The sequence below is a fragment of the Myotis brandtii genome, unplaced genomic scaffold, assembly GCF_000412655.1.
Source record: "Myotis brandtii unplaced genomic scaffold, ASM41265v1 scaffold547, whole genome shotgun sequence".
Lineage (NCBI taxonomy): Eukaryota > Metazoa > Chordata > Mammalia > Chiroptera > Vespertilionidae > Myotis > Myotis brandtii.
The window spans coordinates 2008629-2021512 of NW_005370024.1; the positions used below are offsets into that span (position 1 = coordinate 2008629).

Sequence of the window (12884 nt, forward strand, 5' to 3'; positions counted from 1 at the left end):
AACCAAGCCTCCTGCTTGCTCCAGCTCCGTGGCTGCCAGCTGTCATCTTGGTTGGGTTAATTTGCATATAGTTGCTCTGATTGGCTGGTGGGCATGGCTTGGGTATAGCGGAGGTGCGATCAATTTGCATGTTTCTGTTTTATTAGAATATATATATGTGTGTGTGTGTGTGTGTGTGTGTGTGTGTGTGTGAGTGTGTGTGTGTGTGTGTTTGTATATATATTATTGAAGTTTTCAAAATGCATTTTAAATTTTATACCAAGGCTTTAATATAAGGTATCTATAAGGTGAGAATATAGCATTAGTTCCCCTGTAATAAAAAGGGAACAAATAAATTTGTCAACTATCTTAGTCATTTACAGTTCAAGAAATAAGTAAAAAAATATATAAGGTTTACATCAGTCTTTTATGGAAAATAACGTCATTTGAAAATCTTTCATTCTGCTATCTTTATCCTATATAATAAAGAGGTAATATGCAAATTGACTGTCACACCCTTGCACAAGATGGCCAACCCCATGTGGTCAAAGATGGCCGCCCCCATGTGGTCACAAGATGGGCACCACAAGATGGCCGGCAGGAGAGGGCAGTTGGGAGGGACCAGGCCAGCAGGAGAGGGCAGTTGGGGGTGACCAGGCCTGCAGGGGAGGGCAGTTGGCAGGGACCAGGCCTGCAGGGGAGGGCAGTTGGGGGCAACTGTACCAGCAGGGGAGGGCATTTATATAGCAAATAAAACTATTCTCAAGTTTAAGTCACATTACAAATTTTAATGAAGTTCATAATCTGGCACAGAATTCTTAACTTACTGAAAATTATTGATACCATAACCAGTTTATGTTCTTAGCTGAAACTGCTCAATACTAAAACAGCGAAAATAAATGCAAGTGTTCACAGCACCTTAGATTTCATCTCATTCCTGGGCTTGAACACAATTATTTAGAAAATTTCTCCAACTATCTCATACTGAGGAATTTTAGAATCCTATAGAGTTATTCCACTTGTTTTTTGGACAACTCTCAGATTCCAAGTCTCTTCATTACCAAAATTAGAACTGACTGCACATGGAGTTAAACCATGTGAAACATTTCCTATTCCTTGTCATGGAAATAACCAATCTGCTGCCATCACCCGAAACAATGATGGGTGTACTCATTTCCTACCAATGTTTCTACGTGAATTTCTGGGGTATATTCTGCTATAACTTTATCAGAAAACCTTAGGGAGAAAAAATTCAGTAAATTACTATCTATTATGTTTTTTAAAAGTCTTCTTTAAACAATATACCCCTCCAATCTCATTTATAATATGATTTAGAAAAAAGTGAGTACTTTTTTTAAGTATTAAAAACTGTATTTAGAACATAAAATTTCAGGTACATTATAAAAATACTTTATACAAAAATGGGGAATTGGCTATTTAAAATATATGTATAAATATATATTTTTGTGTGTATACACATGAATGTTAAAATTATATTATGTATTTACATATATATCTTTTCTTTCCTTTAATGAAAATAATAAGAGGGGCTGTAAGAAATGCCTGAAGATCTTTCCTATGCAAGTGGCTTTACAATTTGGTCCTGGGTTACCAATATTATTATTGGGTTCTAATCCATAGCTACAAAAAACAAACAAACATGCCCTAACCGGTTTGGCTCAGTGGATAGAGCGTCAGCCTGCGGACTCAAGGCTCCCAGGTTCGATTCCGGTCAAGGGCATGTAACCTTGGTTGAGGGCACATCCCCAGTAGGGAGTGTGCAAGAGGCAGCTGATCGATGTTTCTGTCTCATTGATGTTTCTAACTCTCTATCTCTCTCCCTTCCCTGTAAAAAAAAAAAATATTTTTTAAAATATATTTTAAAACAAACAAACAAACAAAAAAACAAATAATTCTAGCATTCTCTTTAGGGTCTTTTGCCCATATGTATTGGCTCTTAGCTCAGTTGTGGTACTTGAGTTACTACAACAGGAGGAAGTGACAGATAAACATATCAAATCAGCTGGAAATACTTAAAGGTTAAAGTTACCTTGGTGTGAAACTAAAAAAAAAAAAAAATTATTATTTCTTAACTCTAAAATCTTGAGCCATAACCCAGGAGAAAAATATACCACTCCCCAACTCTTATCATAATCCTATTCAAGATCCAAAATAAGTCTGTTGTCTACACTCACTTCCATCAGCATAAAAAAAGAACTGATTACATGCTTAAGTTTCTATGTTTGTGACTTAATATAGTCCATTTAGAGTTTCTGCCTTCAGAAATAGAATTTCGTTTCTGAGTAAATTTTCTTAAAAGAAACATAACTTCTTTCCTCCCAAAAGCACATCAAGCTCTTGATTACAAACATGGTTCTAAGTGGCTAATAACTGCATATTGCATATTTAAATTTCAAACTATGCTGCTAATCCCATCCTCCCATACTTCTACTCTATCTGTTCTCGTTTTGAAAAACCATATGCATTAATAAAAATACTACTTTCCTTGATGCAGGGGTTAAGGGGAAAACATAATTCAAACAGAAACCAATACTTGAATGTTCTGTACTACTATGAAAAAGAGAGTATTTCTGTTTCGTATTTTTTTTTACTATTGATAATAAGAAGTGTAAGATTTATACACCTATAGAAATATAAACATTCAAGCTGTCATTCTGACTTCAAAGTGTACTTAACCTTTGGTTTTTAAGCAATCTACCAACTCCTATGCAAGGAGACTTTCCTTAAAAGCCTCTGGATGTTCCAGTTGGACTCCTACAACGTTTGGATTACTCAATAGTGGCAGAGTCTCCACCAGTCAATTCCACTTGATTTCCACTTGATTTGAGGACTATGGTCTGTTCAGAAGTAGGAGCTGCTTGCAGTTATATTTCTTTAGCATTTTTTGTTGTTACAATAAAAAAAAAATTGATACAACTTCATGAGACATATGGGTGTGGGATTATACCTCTTTTACTCTATCTGCGTTAACAGAGGCTCGGAGTTAAAGATTTATCAGAGGTACATCATAGTTTTACCAACCTCCCGACCTTTATCCCATACCTTATTTGTCCCTTAATTAAAGGAATATTTAAAAGTTTAACCATAACACTAATTAACTAGGAAGATAGGATCATAAAACCTTTATAATGTTCGCCTTATCTGCATAACTATACTATTTATATATTATTCTTTATTAAATGGACACAAGCCTAGTACTACTGGAACATCACAGATTTCTGCCAGTTCTGTATTTTCTAAAGAATGACCTTAATTTGTAATGCATTTATTTTAATGCATATTTGTGTACCATCAAAAGTCATTGTAACACGGGCAAGCACACCACTCTTTAGGAAACTGCCTGAGTCATTTTCCTTTTATTGACCCAAATTTGTCCCTATATAGCTTCTTCAAAATGGTTCTGGTTTGGCTTTCTGCAATAACAAAAAATAAGCCTCCTTTGTTCATTATATATAACATCCTTCAAATAATTGAAAATATAAGTTTATGCTTTCTTTAATTTTAAATTATTCAAAGTAAACGGATCCAACTCCTTTTTCTATTAATAGGACATGATTTTTACTCTTTCAAAGTGATTTTTGTCACTGTTCATCATCACCCACTGCCACAGCTAACGTTTCCTTCCAGGAACTGTTCCAGATACATACTTTACATGAATGAATGCTTTCACTTCTCAAACAATCCCTTGGGGCAGGCAGCATGCTCTCTCTTAGACAGAAAGAATCTGAGTCACAGTGAAGTTAGGTAAGTTGCCCAAGGTCACATAGCTAGAAAGGGCAAATTTGAGCTTAAGCTCAGAGAATCTGGCTCCAGAGTCTGTGGTACCAACCACTATGAACTACTATTAAACTACCACACAAAATACTAATGTATTATTAAATATCAATTTTCAAAGTAAATAATATTAGCTATGCTTATTGGTTAAATAATACAACTTATTTAATCAATTGTCTTATAGTTAAATCTCTGACATACTAGAGTGTAATTATTTTAGAAGCAGCTCTATGCATGAGATCTACACTTTTTTTAAACAGTCAATAATATCCTAATATATAAAAACCCTGGGTCATAAGGATCAGTAACGACCGAGGCTCGACCTACCGGAAGTCAATCCTGCAGTCACAGCACTGATTGCTTCCGCTGCAGGTGCGGTGCCCCAGCACTGACTGCTGAGGGGGCTGCGCATCAGGGCCAGAGAGAGGCCTGAAGAGAGAAGCAGGGACTGATCCGTTGCCTCTGTGGCAGCTTTTGATCAGCACTTACCTCTCTCTTTCTCTCCCAGTCTGGCCAGCAGCAACTCCTCCATTTCTTTCCAGGCCTCCACCAGGGCTTCTGATCAGGCCCCATTGATAGGCCCAGAGATGCTGACTGGCATAGGAACTGACCAATCAGAACCAAATGTGGGTGCTGTGGGGAGCCAATGGCTGCCTAAGAGGCAGAGCTTTTGATGCTGACTGGCATAGAAACCGACCAATCAGAACCAAATCTGGGTGCTGTGGGGAGCTAATGGCTGCCTAGCAGGCGGAGCTATTGATGCTGGCATTGAAACTGACCAATCAGAACCAAATTGGCCAGCAGAGGAGGGCAGTTGGGGACAACCAGGCCAGCAGGGGAGGGCAGTTAGGAGCCATCAGGCAGGCAGGCAGAGGCAGTTAGGGACAACCAGGCCGGCAGGGGAGGGCAGTTAGGGGTGATCAGGCTGGCAGGCAGAGGCAGTTAGGGGCAATCAGGCAGGCAGGCAGGTGAGCAGTTAGGAGCCAGCGGTCCCAGATTGCAGTCGGACATCTCCCAAGGGGTCCCCAATTGGAGAGGATGCAGGCTGGGCTGAGGGAACCGCCCCCTCCGTGCACGAATTTTGTGCACCGGACCTCTAGTTTAATAATAATTTACCATAGGTAGAGGCTTGTTATTAACATCACTTAATTTCCACATTTCTCAGGGAGACAATTTGTTAAAAATATAGTTGAATTACAAGCTGTTACAAACTAGCTCAAAAAAATTCCCCTTATGTTTTAGTGCCCTTTGCCTACTTTTCTCGTCAATAAATCTTGATGTCTACAAAAATCTGTTTAAATTTTTAATATTCAAATACTTCTTTATCCTATAAATATACCCAATTTTCTGACTCTTGCTTCCCCCTCTTAACCAATGATCTCCAAATGAGCAAAATGAATGTTTTCTCTTTGAATAAAACTGTCTCTGCTGCCCTAAACACATTTTAATGTCCTAGCTTCATGATCTTTTATCTGCACCGTCTCTTACCAGAAAAAGTTCAGAATTTTCAGGATGCTTTACTGAGTATGTATTGTGACCATAAAGTGGCAGACTATGAAGACTGCTCACATGATTAAAAAACAGATTTGCCCACAAGATGCAACTCTTTCCTGAAACAAAATGTACTTGTTTCTACTATGTGATGAAACATTTTCAATCTAACATCTAGATTATTTAGAAAAATTTAAGCAACTGATAAAATAAATTCATTTAATTATGTTTAGTGTAACCAAAAGTTTAAGTTGTAAAAACAGTTCAGCAACTAAGCCCTTTGCTCACACATAACTGACATATTCTAAGGTGATTACAATATACTTCTAAATTTTCCTAGCTTATTACACATTTAACAATCTAAGAACATCTGTGAATGATCTAACAGATTATCTCAGATGGATTTTCCTTCAGATGGATTTTGACAGATTATGTGAAACATTTGTAAATTCAAAATTTTCAACTGAATTGCTTTGTTTCGAAGTTAATATAGAAATGTGAATGATCATTATTTATCACAAAGAATATTTTTTAAAGTGTTTAAAGAAGGATCAATATATAAATAATTTATTGTTACCTAAATCTATCATTATTTTATAATTCAAGCCACAAGAATAAGAAAAATTATTATCTATTTTCAGTTTTATAAACTCAATTTCAATAATATAAGTTATAGTCATAGATTTAAAGGTCAGAGACCAGCTACTCAAATAATGGTTTTTTTAATTCTGTGGTAGAAAAACAGTTGAATGAAGTCCTGGAATGTAAGTTCTAGTACCAGAAGGTCAAAGTCTATATAAACACTGTGATTCACTGGATTAATAAACTTGGCCTAGTGGACTGTTTTTGAGGTCCAGGGTGGACGCGGCTTCAGTGTAGAGTACACAGTCTGGCCCCGGAAATAGAACCTTGACAGTTCTACCTCTAACTGTCCTTACAAACCTTCACTGATAGATAACCCAGTGCTCAGACTAAGCTGACGTGTGGTGGGCAACTCAATACATAATGGTCAAACACAATGAACCGATCACCGTATCTAATCTTTAGTTACTCTCTCATTCGAAAATCCATTCCACCTTGACATTCTCCCAGGTAGCCTGGACTTTATTTCCACCTTTCTGTTACTAAAATAGTCTTCACTTAACATTGGTGCACATGGTCTAGCTTTACATTGGCCTTTTTTCAGCATTTGTCCTCCAACTTCATTGCCATCTTTTTTCAGCTAAGGTGTAGTTGAAATAGAAGTCAAGCCATTCTAATGATATAATTATGTATTTTAAAGTAAATACTATCTCTATTATTACTTCTTCCTACTTCCTGCTCATCACCCACCTTCTGATTTAAAAATACCTTTCTGAAGTATATTTTAATCCTTCATGCCTACTCCCACAGTCATGAATGTGTTAGTACTGTAACTCTCTGAATACAATGTCTGTCTAACAGAAAGAAAACAAAGTTTAATGAAAGTTTATTCTTTTCCTACCTTTGGTGAATTTCACATTGTAAACGTTCTAGTTAGAATAAATAAAGTTAGTGTGACCACCATGTTTACAAAATCACCAGTATATTCCTTAGTTGGACATTAACAGAAGTGCTATAGTAATAACAAATTCTATATATTTGCAGACATTATCTCATTTAATTCTCCTAATAAACCTTTAGATTTTATTCCCATGCTCACAGAAGTTACTTCATCAAGGTTACCCCATTGCCTGGAAAGCCAATATTCAAACTCAGGACTGTCTCCAAAGACTGTGATAACTGAATTAAGTCATACTATCATAAATATTCTTCAATGGCTGCTTTGCCAGCCAGAATATATTCAAACACCCAATTCTGCTTTCTGTACAGAAAGATTTGTAGCTTTATTTTTGTAACTATAATATGACTAACATATAGTATAGGAAAGGTTTAGAGAAAGGCATTCAATCATCTTTATTTATGTAAATCAATTGGAAAAATAAAATGGTTTCATACAACTTACCATTTAACATCAACAGATTGTCAGTTCCTGGATGTGGATAGCTCAATCGACCTTTAAAAAGACAGGAAAGTGTGAAGATTATTGAGCTATTTGCAAATTAAAAAAAGAAAGGGGCATAAGGGGAAAATTATTGAACACAGCATATTTCTTAAGGACTAAAAAGGTAATGTTTAACTCAAAGTACATTAACTAAAATGATCTTTGAAAGTTGAAAACAAAAACAGTTAACCATCTCAATGCCAGATATCAAGCTGTATTACAAAGCCACTGTTCTCAAAACTGCCTGGTACTGGCACAAGAACAGACATATAGATCAGTGGAATAGAATAGAGAGTCCAGAAATTAGCCCGAACCAATATGCTCAACTAATATTTAACAAAGGAGGCAAGAACATACAATGGAGCCAAGATAGTCTCTTCAATAAATGGTGTTGGGAAAATTGGACAGATATATGCAAGAAAATGAAACTAGACCACCAACTTACACCATACACAAGAATAAACTCAAAATGGATAAAGGACTTAAATGTACGACAGGAAACCATAAAAATTCTAGAAGAATCCAAAGGCAACAAAATCTCAGACATATGCCAAAGCAATTTCTTCACTGATACAGCTCCTAGGGCACTTGAAACTAAAGAGAAAATGAACAAATGGGACTACATCAAAATAAAAAGCTTCTGCACAGCAAAAGAAACCATCAACAAAACAACAAGAAAACCCACTGCGTGGGAAAACATATTTGCCAACGTCATATCTGATAAGGGCCTAATCTCCAAAATTTATAGGGAACTCATACAACTTAACAAAAAGAAGATAAACAATCCAATCAAAAAATGGGCAAAGGACCTAAATAGACACCTTTCAAAAGAGGACATTCAGAAAGCCAAGAGACATATGAAAACATGCTCAAAGTCACTAATCATCCGAGAGATGCAAATCAAAACAACAATGAGGTACCATCTCACACCTGTCAGAATGGCTATCATCAACAAATCAACAAACGACAAGTGCTGGAGAGGATGTGGAGAAAAAGGAACACTTGTGCACTGCTGGTGGGAATGCAGACTGGTGCAGCCACTATGGAAGACAGTATGGAGTTTCCTCAAAAAACTGGAAATGGAACTCCCATTTGACCCTGTGATCCCACTTCTAGGAATATATCCCAAGAAACCAGAAACACCAATCAGAAAGGATATGTGCACCCATATGTTCATAGCAGCACAATTCACCATAGCTAAGATCTGGAAACAGCCTAAGTGCCCATCAGTAGATGAATGGATTAGAAAACTGTGGTACATCTACACGATGGAATACTATGCTGCTGTAAAAAAGAAGGAACTCTTACCATTTGCAACAGCATGGATGGAACTGGAGAGCATTATGCTAAGTGAAATAAGCCAGTCAATGAAGGAAAAATACCACATGATCTCACTCATTCATGGATAATAAAGACCATTACAAACTTTTGAACAATAATAGATACAGAGGCAGAGCTGCCTCAAACTGATTGTCAAACTGCAGTGGGAAGGCCAGAGAGGGTTGGGGGGCAGAAGGGAGGGGAGTAAGAGATCAACCGAAGGACTTGTATGCATGCATATAAGCAAAACCAATGGACATAAGACACTGGGGGGTAGGGGAGGCCAGGGGATTGTCAAGGGCGGGGAAAAAAAGGACACATATGTAATACCCTTTGTAATACTTTTAGCAAAAAAATAAATAAATAAAAAAATAAAATAAACAAACAAACAAACAAACAAAAACAGTTAACCTACTTAGATCATAAGAGCACAATGAGATTTGGAAAAAAATCCCTATAGAATAAAGCCTATTTATTTTGAAATGTAAAAACAATGTAGATATCCTAGTCTTTCAAACTTAATAGAGGATGTGAGAATTTCTTAGTATTACATTGTAATTTTGTTTTGCTAAAAATAAAATTTGAAAAAAGTAATTTCTATTTTTAAATAAAAAACCTAAATATTAAAATAATAAACATTAAAAATTCATGATGATTTGCCATTTAATTCCGTATCATTTTATATAGTTGTATTTGAAGAAATTTAATGAAAATGTCTTAGAAGTATTATCACAGATACTGGAAATCTAACTTGTTTTAAGTTTACAGATGATATAAAAATAAAAATATAAAAAATGAAAATAGTAAGGCTTAAGAGAATAGCATAGTATTTCCTTTGAGTCATTCTTCAGTTAGGAGTTTTGCATTAGTAAATGCAGAAAGGACAAAAGTATATATTAAGAAAAAAAGGTATGCATGAACATACTGTAGTTTATCCAGCATTTTTACATTCTAGCTTGTTTGGTGAAATGCCAACAGTGAGGATAATCACTGTTTTTAGTTCATTAAAATATAGGGCTTTTCTCTTACACCTAAATCTCTGATAGACTATTTAAGAGATACATTAAAAACCATTTAGAAATCTGCTAAAAATTAAATGTCTGTGAGATTGCATTTTAGCAACTTTCAGCACAGTCCCTTTAAGAAGACATTATTGGGACCTGGAGAGCAATATGCTGAGCAAAATAAGCCAGTTAGAGAAAGACAGGCATTACATGATCTCACTCATATGTAGAATGTAAAGAACAAAATTAACTGATGAACCAAATAGATCCAGAGACATAGAAGCATGGAACAGACTGTTGAATCTGAGGAAAGGAGGGTGTGGGTGGGTGGAAAGAGATCAAAGAACTTGAATGCATATATGCCTAACCCATGGACACAGACAATAGGGTGGTGAAGGCCTGGGGCACAGGGCGGGGGCAGACTAGAAGGGGTCAATGGGGGGTGGGGGGGAAGAGGACATATGTAATTCAACAATAAATATTTTAAAAATAAATAAATAAATAAATAGGGTAAAAAGACATTATGATAACAAATAATGTATTGCCACCAGAAGGGTGACCAATAAATATCTGAATGGAGTTGGTGTGATTAGTGAGGAGTACAGATGAACTGCATTACCTTCACTACCTCTGCAACTACTCTACATTTCTGGGCCCTTTATTCTGTCCAAATATTCCATACAAGATAAATCTTAAACAAAGGTGTCACTCTAACAGCACAGAAATATGTTTATTGTTGTGATAGCTTAGTATGTACAGAAAGCAGAGCTTTCCTAAACAGGATTCCAATAGCATGGAACATTACTTTGAAGTATCATAGTTTATTTTGGAAATATGCCTATTTCTAAACATCTTGTTGCAGATGAGTAAATTTAGAGAACAATATAAGACCACAAAAAAATTACTGTTATTTCTGACTTGAGACTGAGCATCAAAACTATGAAAGTGGCAACCTGTGTTGCTGTTCTGTATAACAAGTTCATTAAGTCTTGCACACTGACAGTGTGTGGGAGGCTGAGAATACAAATATGCATAATATACAGTCTTCCCTTGGTGCTTATGATGTAGTAGTGAAGACAGACACAAATATACAATTTCAATAAAATCTGCCAAATGTGAAGAGTTATGTACAGTATGCTATATAAAAACCCCCACAAAGGTATTTAACCAAGTCCAGGGATTCAGGCAAAACTCCCTGGAAAAAGTAAACTGAACAAAGCCTTAAGCCTCGCTCCACTTAAAAAACCCCACTAACTTTCAACTGCCACATAACTACCCTCTAACAGATTCATTGTTCATTTTATTTATCCCAAGACACAGATAACAAGATAATTTTATTGCTAATAGTTTTTGACTTCTTGGCTCTAAAGGGACTTAAAAGGCACACATGTGGAAAGTTCAAAAGACAGCTACCTATTTACAAATGAATATATACTTGTGTATATGTTCTAAAATATAGATGTCAAAGCAGAAAAATCTCTCAACATAATAAAATACTCCAAAATGAAAGAAAGAAATTTAGACTATGTTGAAATTATACAATTACTTTTTCTCTACTTCAGTGAAACTACATCTTTACAAGTTAACTTTTACAGTTACATTTTACTTAGGATAGTTTAAAATTACTTTCACTAAGAACCTGCCAATTGATAACTTAACATTTAAGGGCTTGTGCCAGAAACTTTTCTAAGTTCTACACAACCAGTTATTTAGCCCTCACAACAATCTATGAGTTAGGTACTATGATCTTCCCATTGAAGATAAAGACTCTGTGCCACAAAAGACGAAATCACTTGCCCAAGTTACACCTGTCAGGTGGCTCTGGCAGGACTCCAACCCTGACAGTTTGGCTCCAAACTCTTAATCACTATCTTATAATGACATCCTAGGAGGTAAAGTAATTCAAAAGAAGGTGTATATGGCTAATTATAGGAAAAAATCAGCCATTAAAAAAAGTCACAGAATTTTCTATAGTATATTAGAAACATACTTCAATATAGGTAAAAATACATTGCTGTAAAACCAATTTCTTCTCCCTATTGTCCAAAAGCCCTGTGGTGCAGAGACTAGTAGTTGTATACTAACACCTGTTCCTGTGAATAGCAGGACCCCCAAATGCCTAGAGTAAAAATCTACATTTCTCAGCCTTCCTTGTAGTTACATGTGCCCATGTATGTAAGCTGGCCAATGAGATGTAAAGCAGAATTGGTATGAATAGTTTCAGGGAAGATATTCCCTTTCCTTTACCTTTTTCCTGCTTGCTGGAATGAAGATGAGATGGCTAAACTAAAACAGCCATGTTATATCATGAGGCAGAAGCTGGGTGTTACGGATAACAGAATCAGACAGAAGAAGCCTAGATCCATGAAAATCACCATAACACTTCTAGGGGTCCTATGTTTATGTAAGAGAAACAAACTTCTATTTTATTTAAGCCATTTATGAGTTTTATGTTGTCCCATGAGCTCAATCGAAAGCATAGTACCTAAACATGTGTTTACATGGGGCAAGAAAGTATATTCTCTAAGGAAATGGAAATATTACAGAACAAGTTTTTATCAGTTCATTCTAAATCTCGTAAGTATGGGGAGAAGAGGGAGGACAACAAGTCCTGCTCTTCATTCTTTGTCAAGATAAATTTTCCCCTTCTCTATAACTATTTTCTTTAATAAATATAGACAAAAAATGATCCCTGGTTAATGATGCCAACCTACTCCTCATTAGTGATGAGAAAATACTAGAGAACACTGCCATCATTCTGCCAATTCCTTTTCTTAATTAAATATATTGGGGTGACATTGGTGAAGAATGTTATATAGATTTTAAGTGTACAGTTCTATAATCCATCATCTGTATATTGCATTGTGTACCCATCACCCAAAGATAAATCTTCCTCTGTCACCATATATGTGAGCCCCTTTACCCTTTACTAACACCCCTCCCTTCCCGCTGGTAATCACCACATCGTAGTCTGTGTCAAAACACAATTTAAATCACATCAGAATCATAGAGAACCTGGGTTAGAATTAACATTAGACCAATTAATAAGACAGATAGTATGGTGTAGTGGTTAAAAACTCAAACTCAAGAGCTACTAAGTTTCACCACTTACTAGCACTAAAACTTGTGCAATTATTAATAAGCCACCATAGTCACCCAACTGTAAAATAAGAATAAATAGCTACCTCTTAGCTGTAAGAAATAAGTAAATTAATACATATATTTAGAACCCCATATGTATATCAAGTGTTCAACAGATATGTATGATACAT

General features: G+C 35.9%; 1 protein-coding gene across 11 annotated transcripts in view; it reads right to left on the bottom strand.

Moving 5' to 3' along the window:
• Window positions 1-12884, bottom strand: part of CPEB2 (cytoplasmic polyadenylation element binding protein 2) — a 64529-nt gene that overhangs the window by 25384 nt on the left and 26261 nt on the right. For all 11 annotated transcript variants that reach the window (XM_014549325.1, XM_014549323.1, XM_005878145.2 and 8 more), the window contains one exon: window positions 7250-7300. In XM_014549325.1, coding sequence (XP_014404811.1) covers window positions 7250-7300 — 51 coding nt within the window. The remainder of the gene's footprint in view (window positions 1-7249; window positions 7301-12884) is intronic.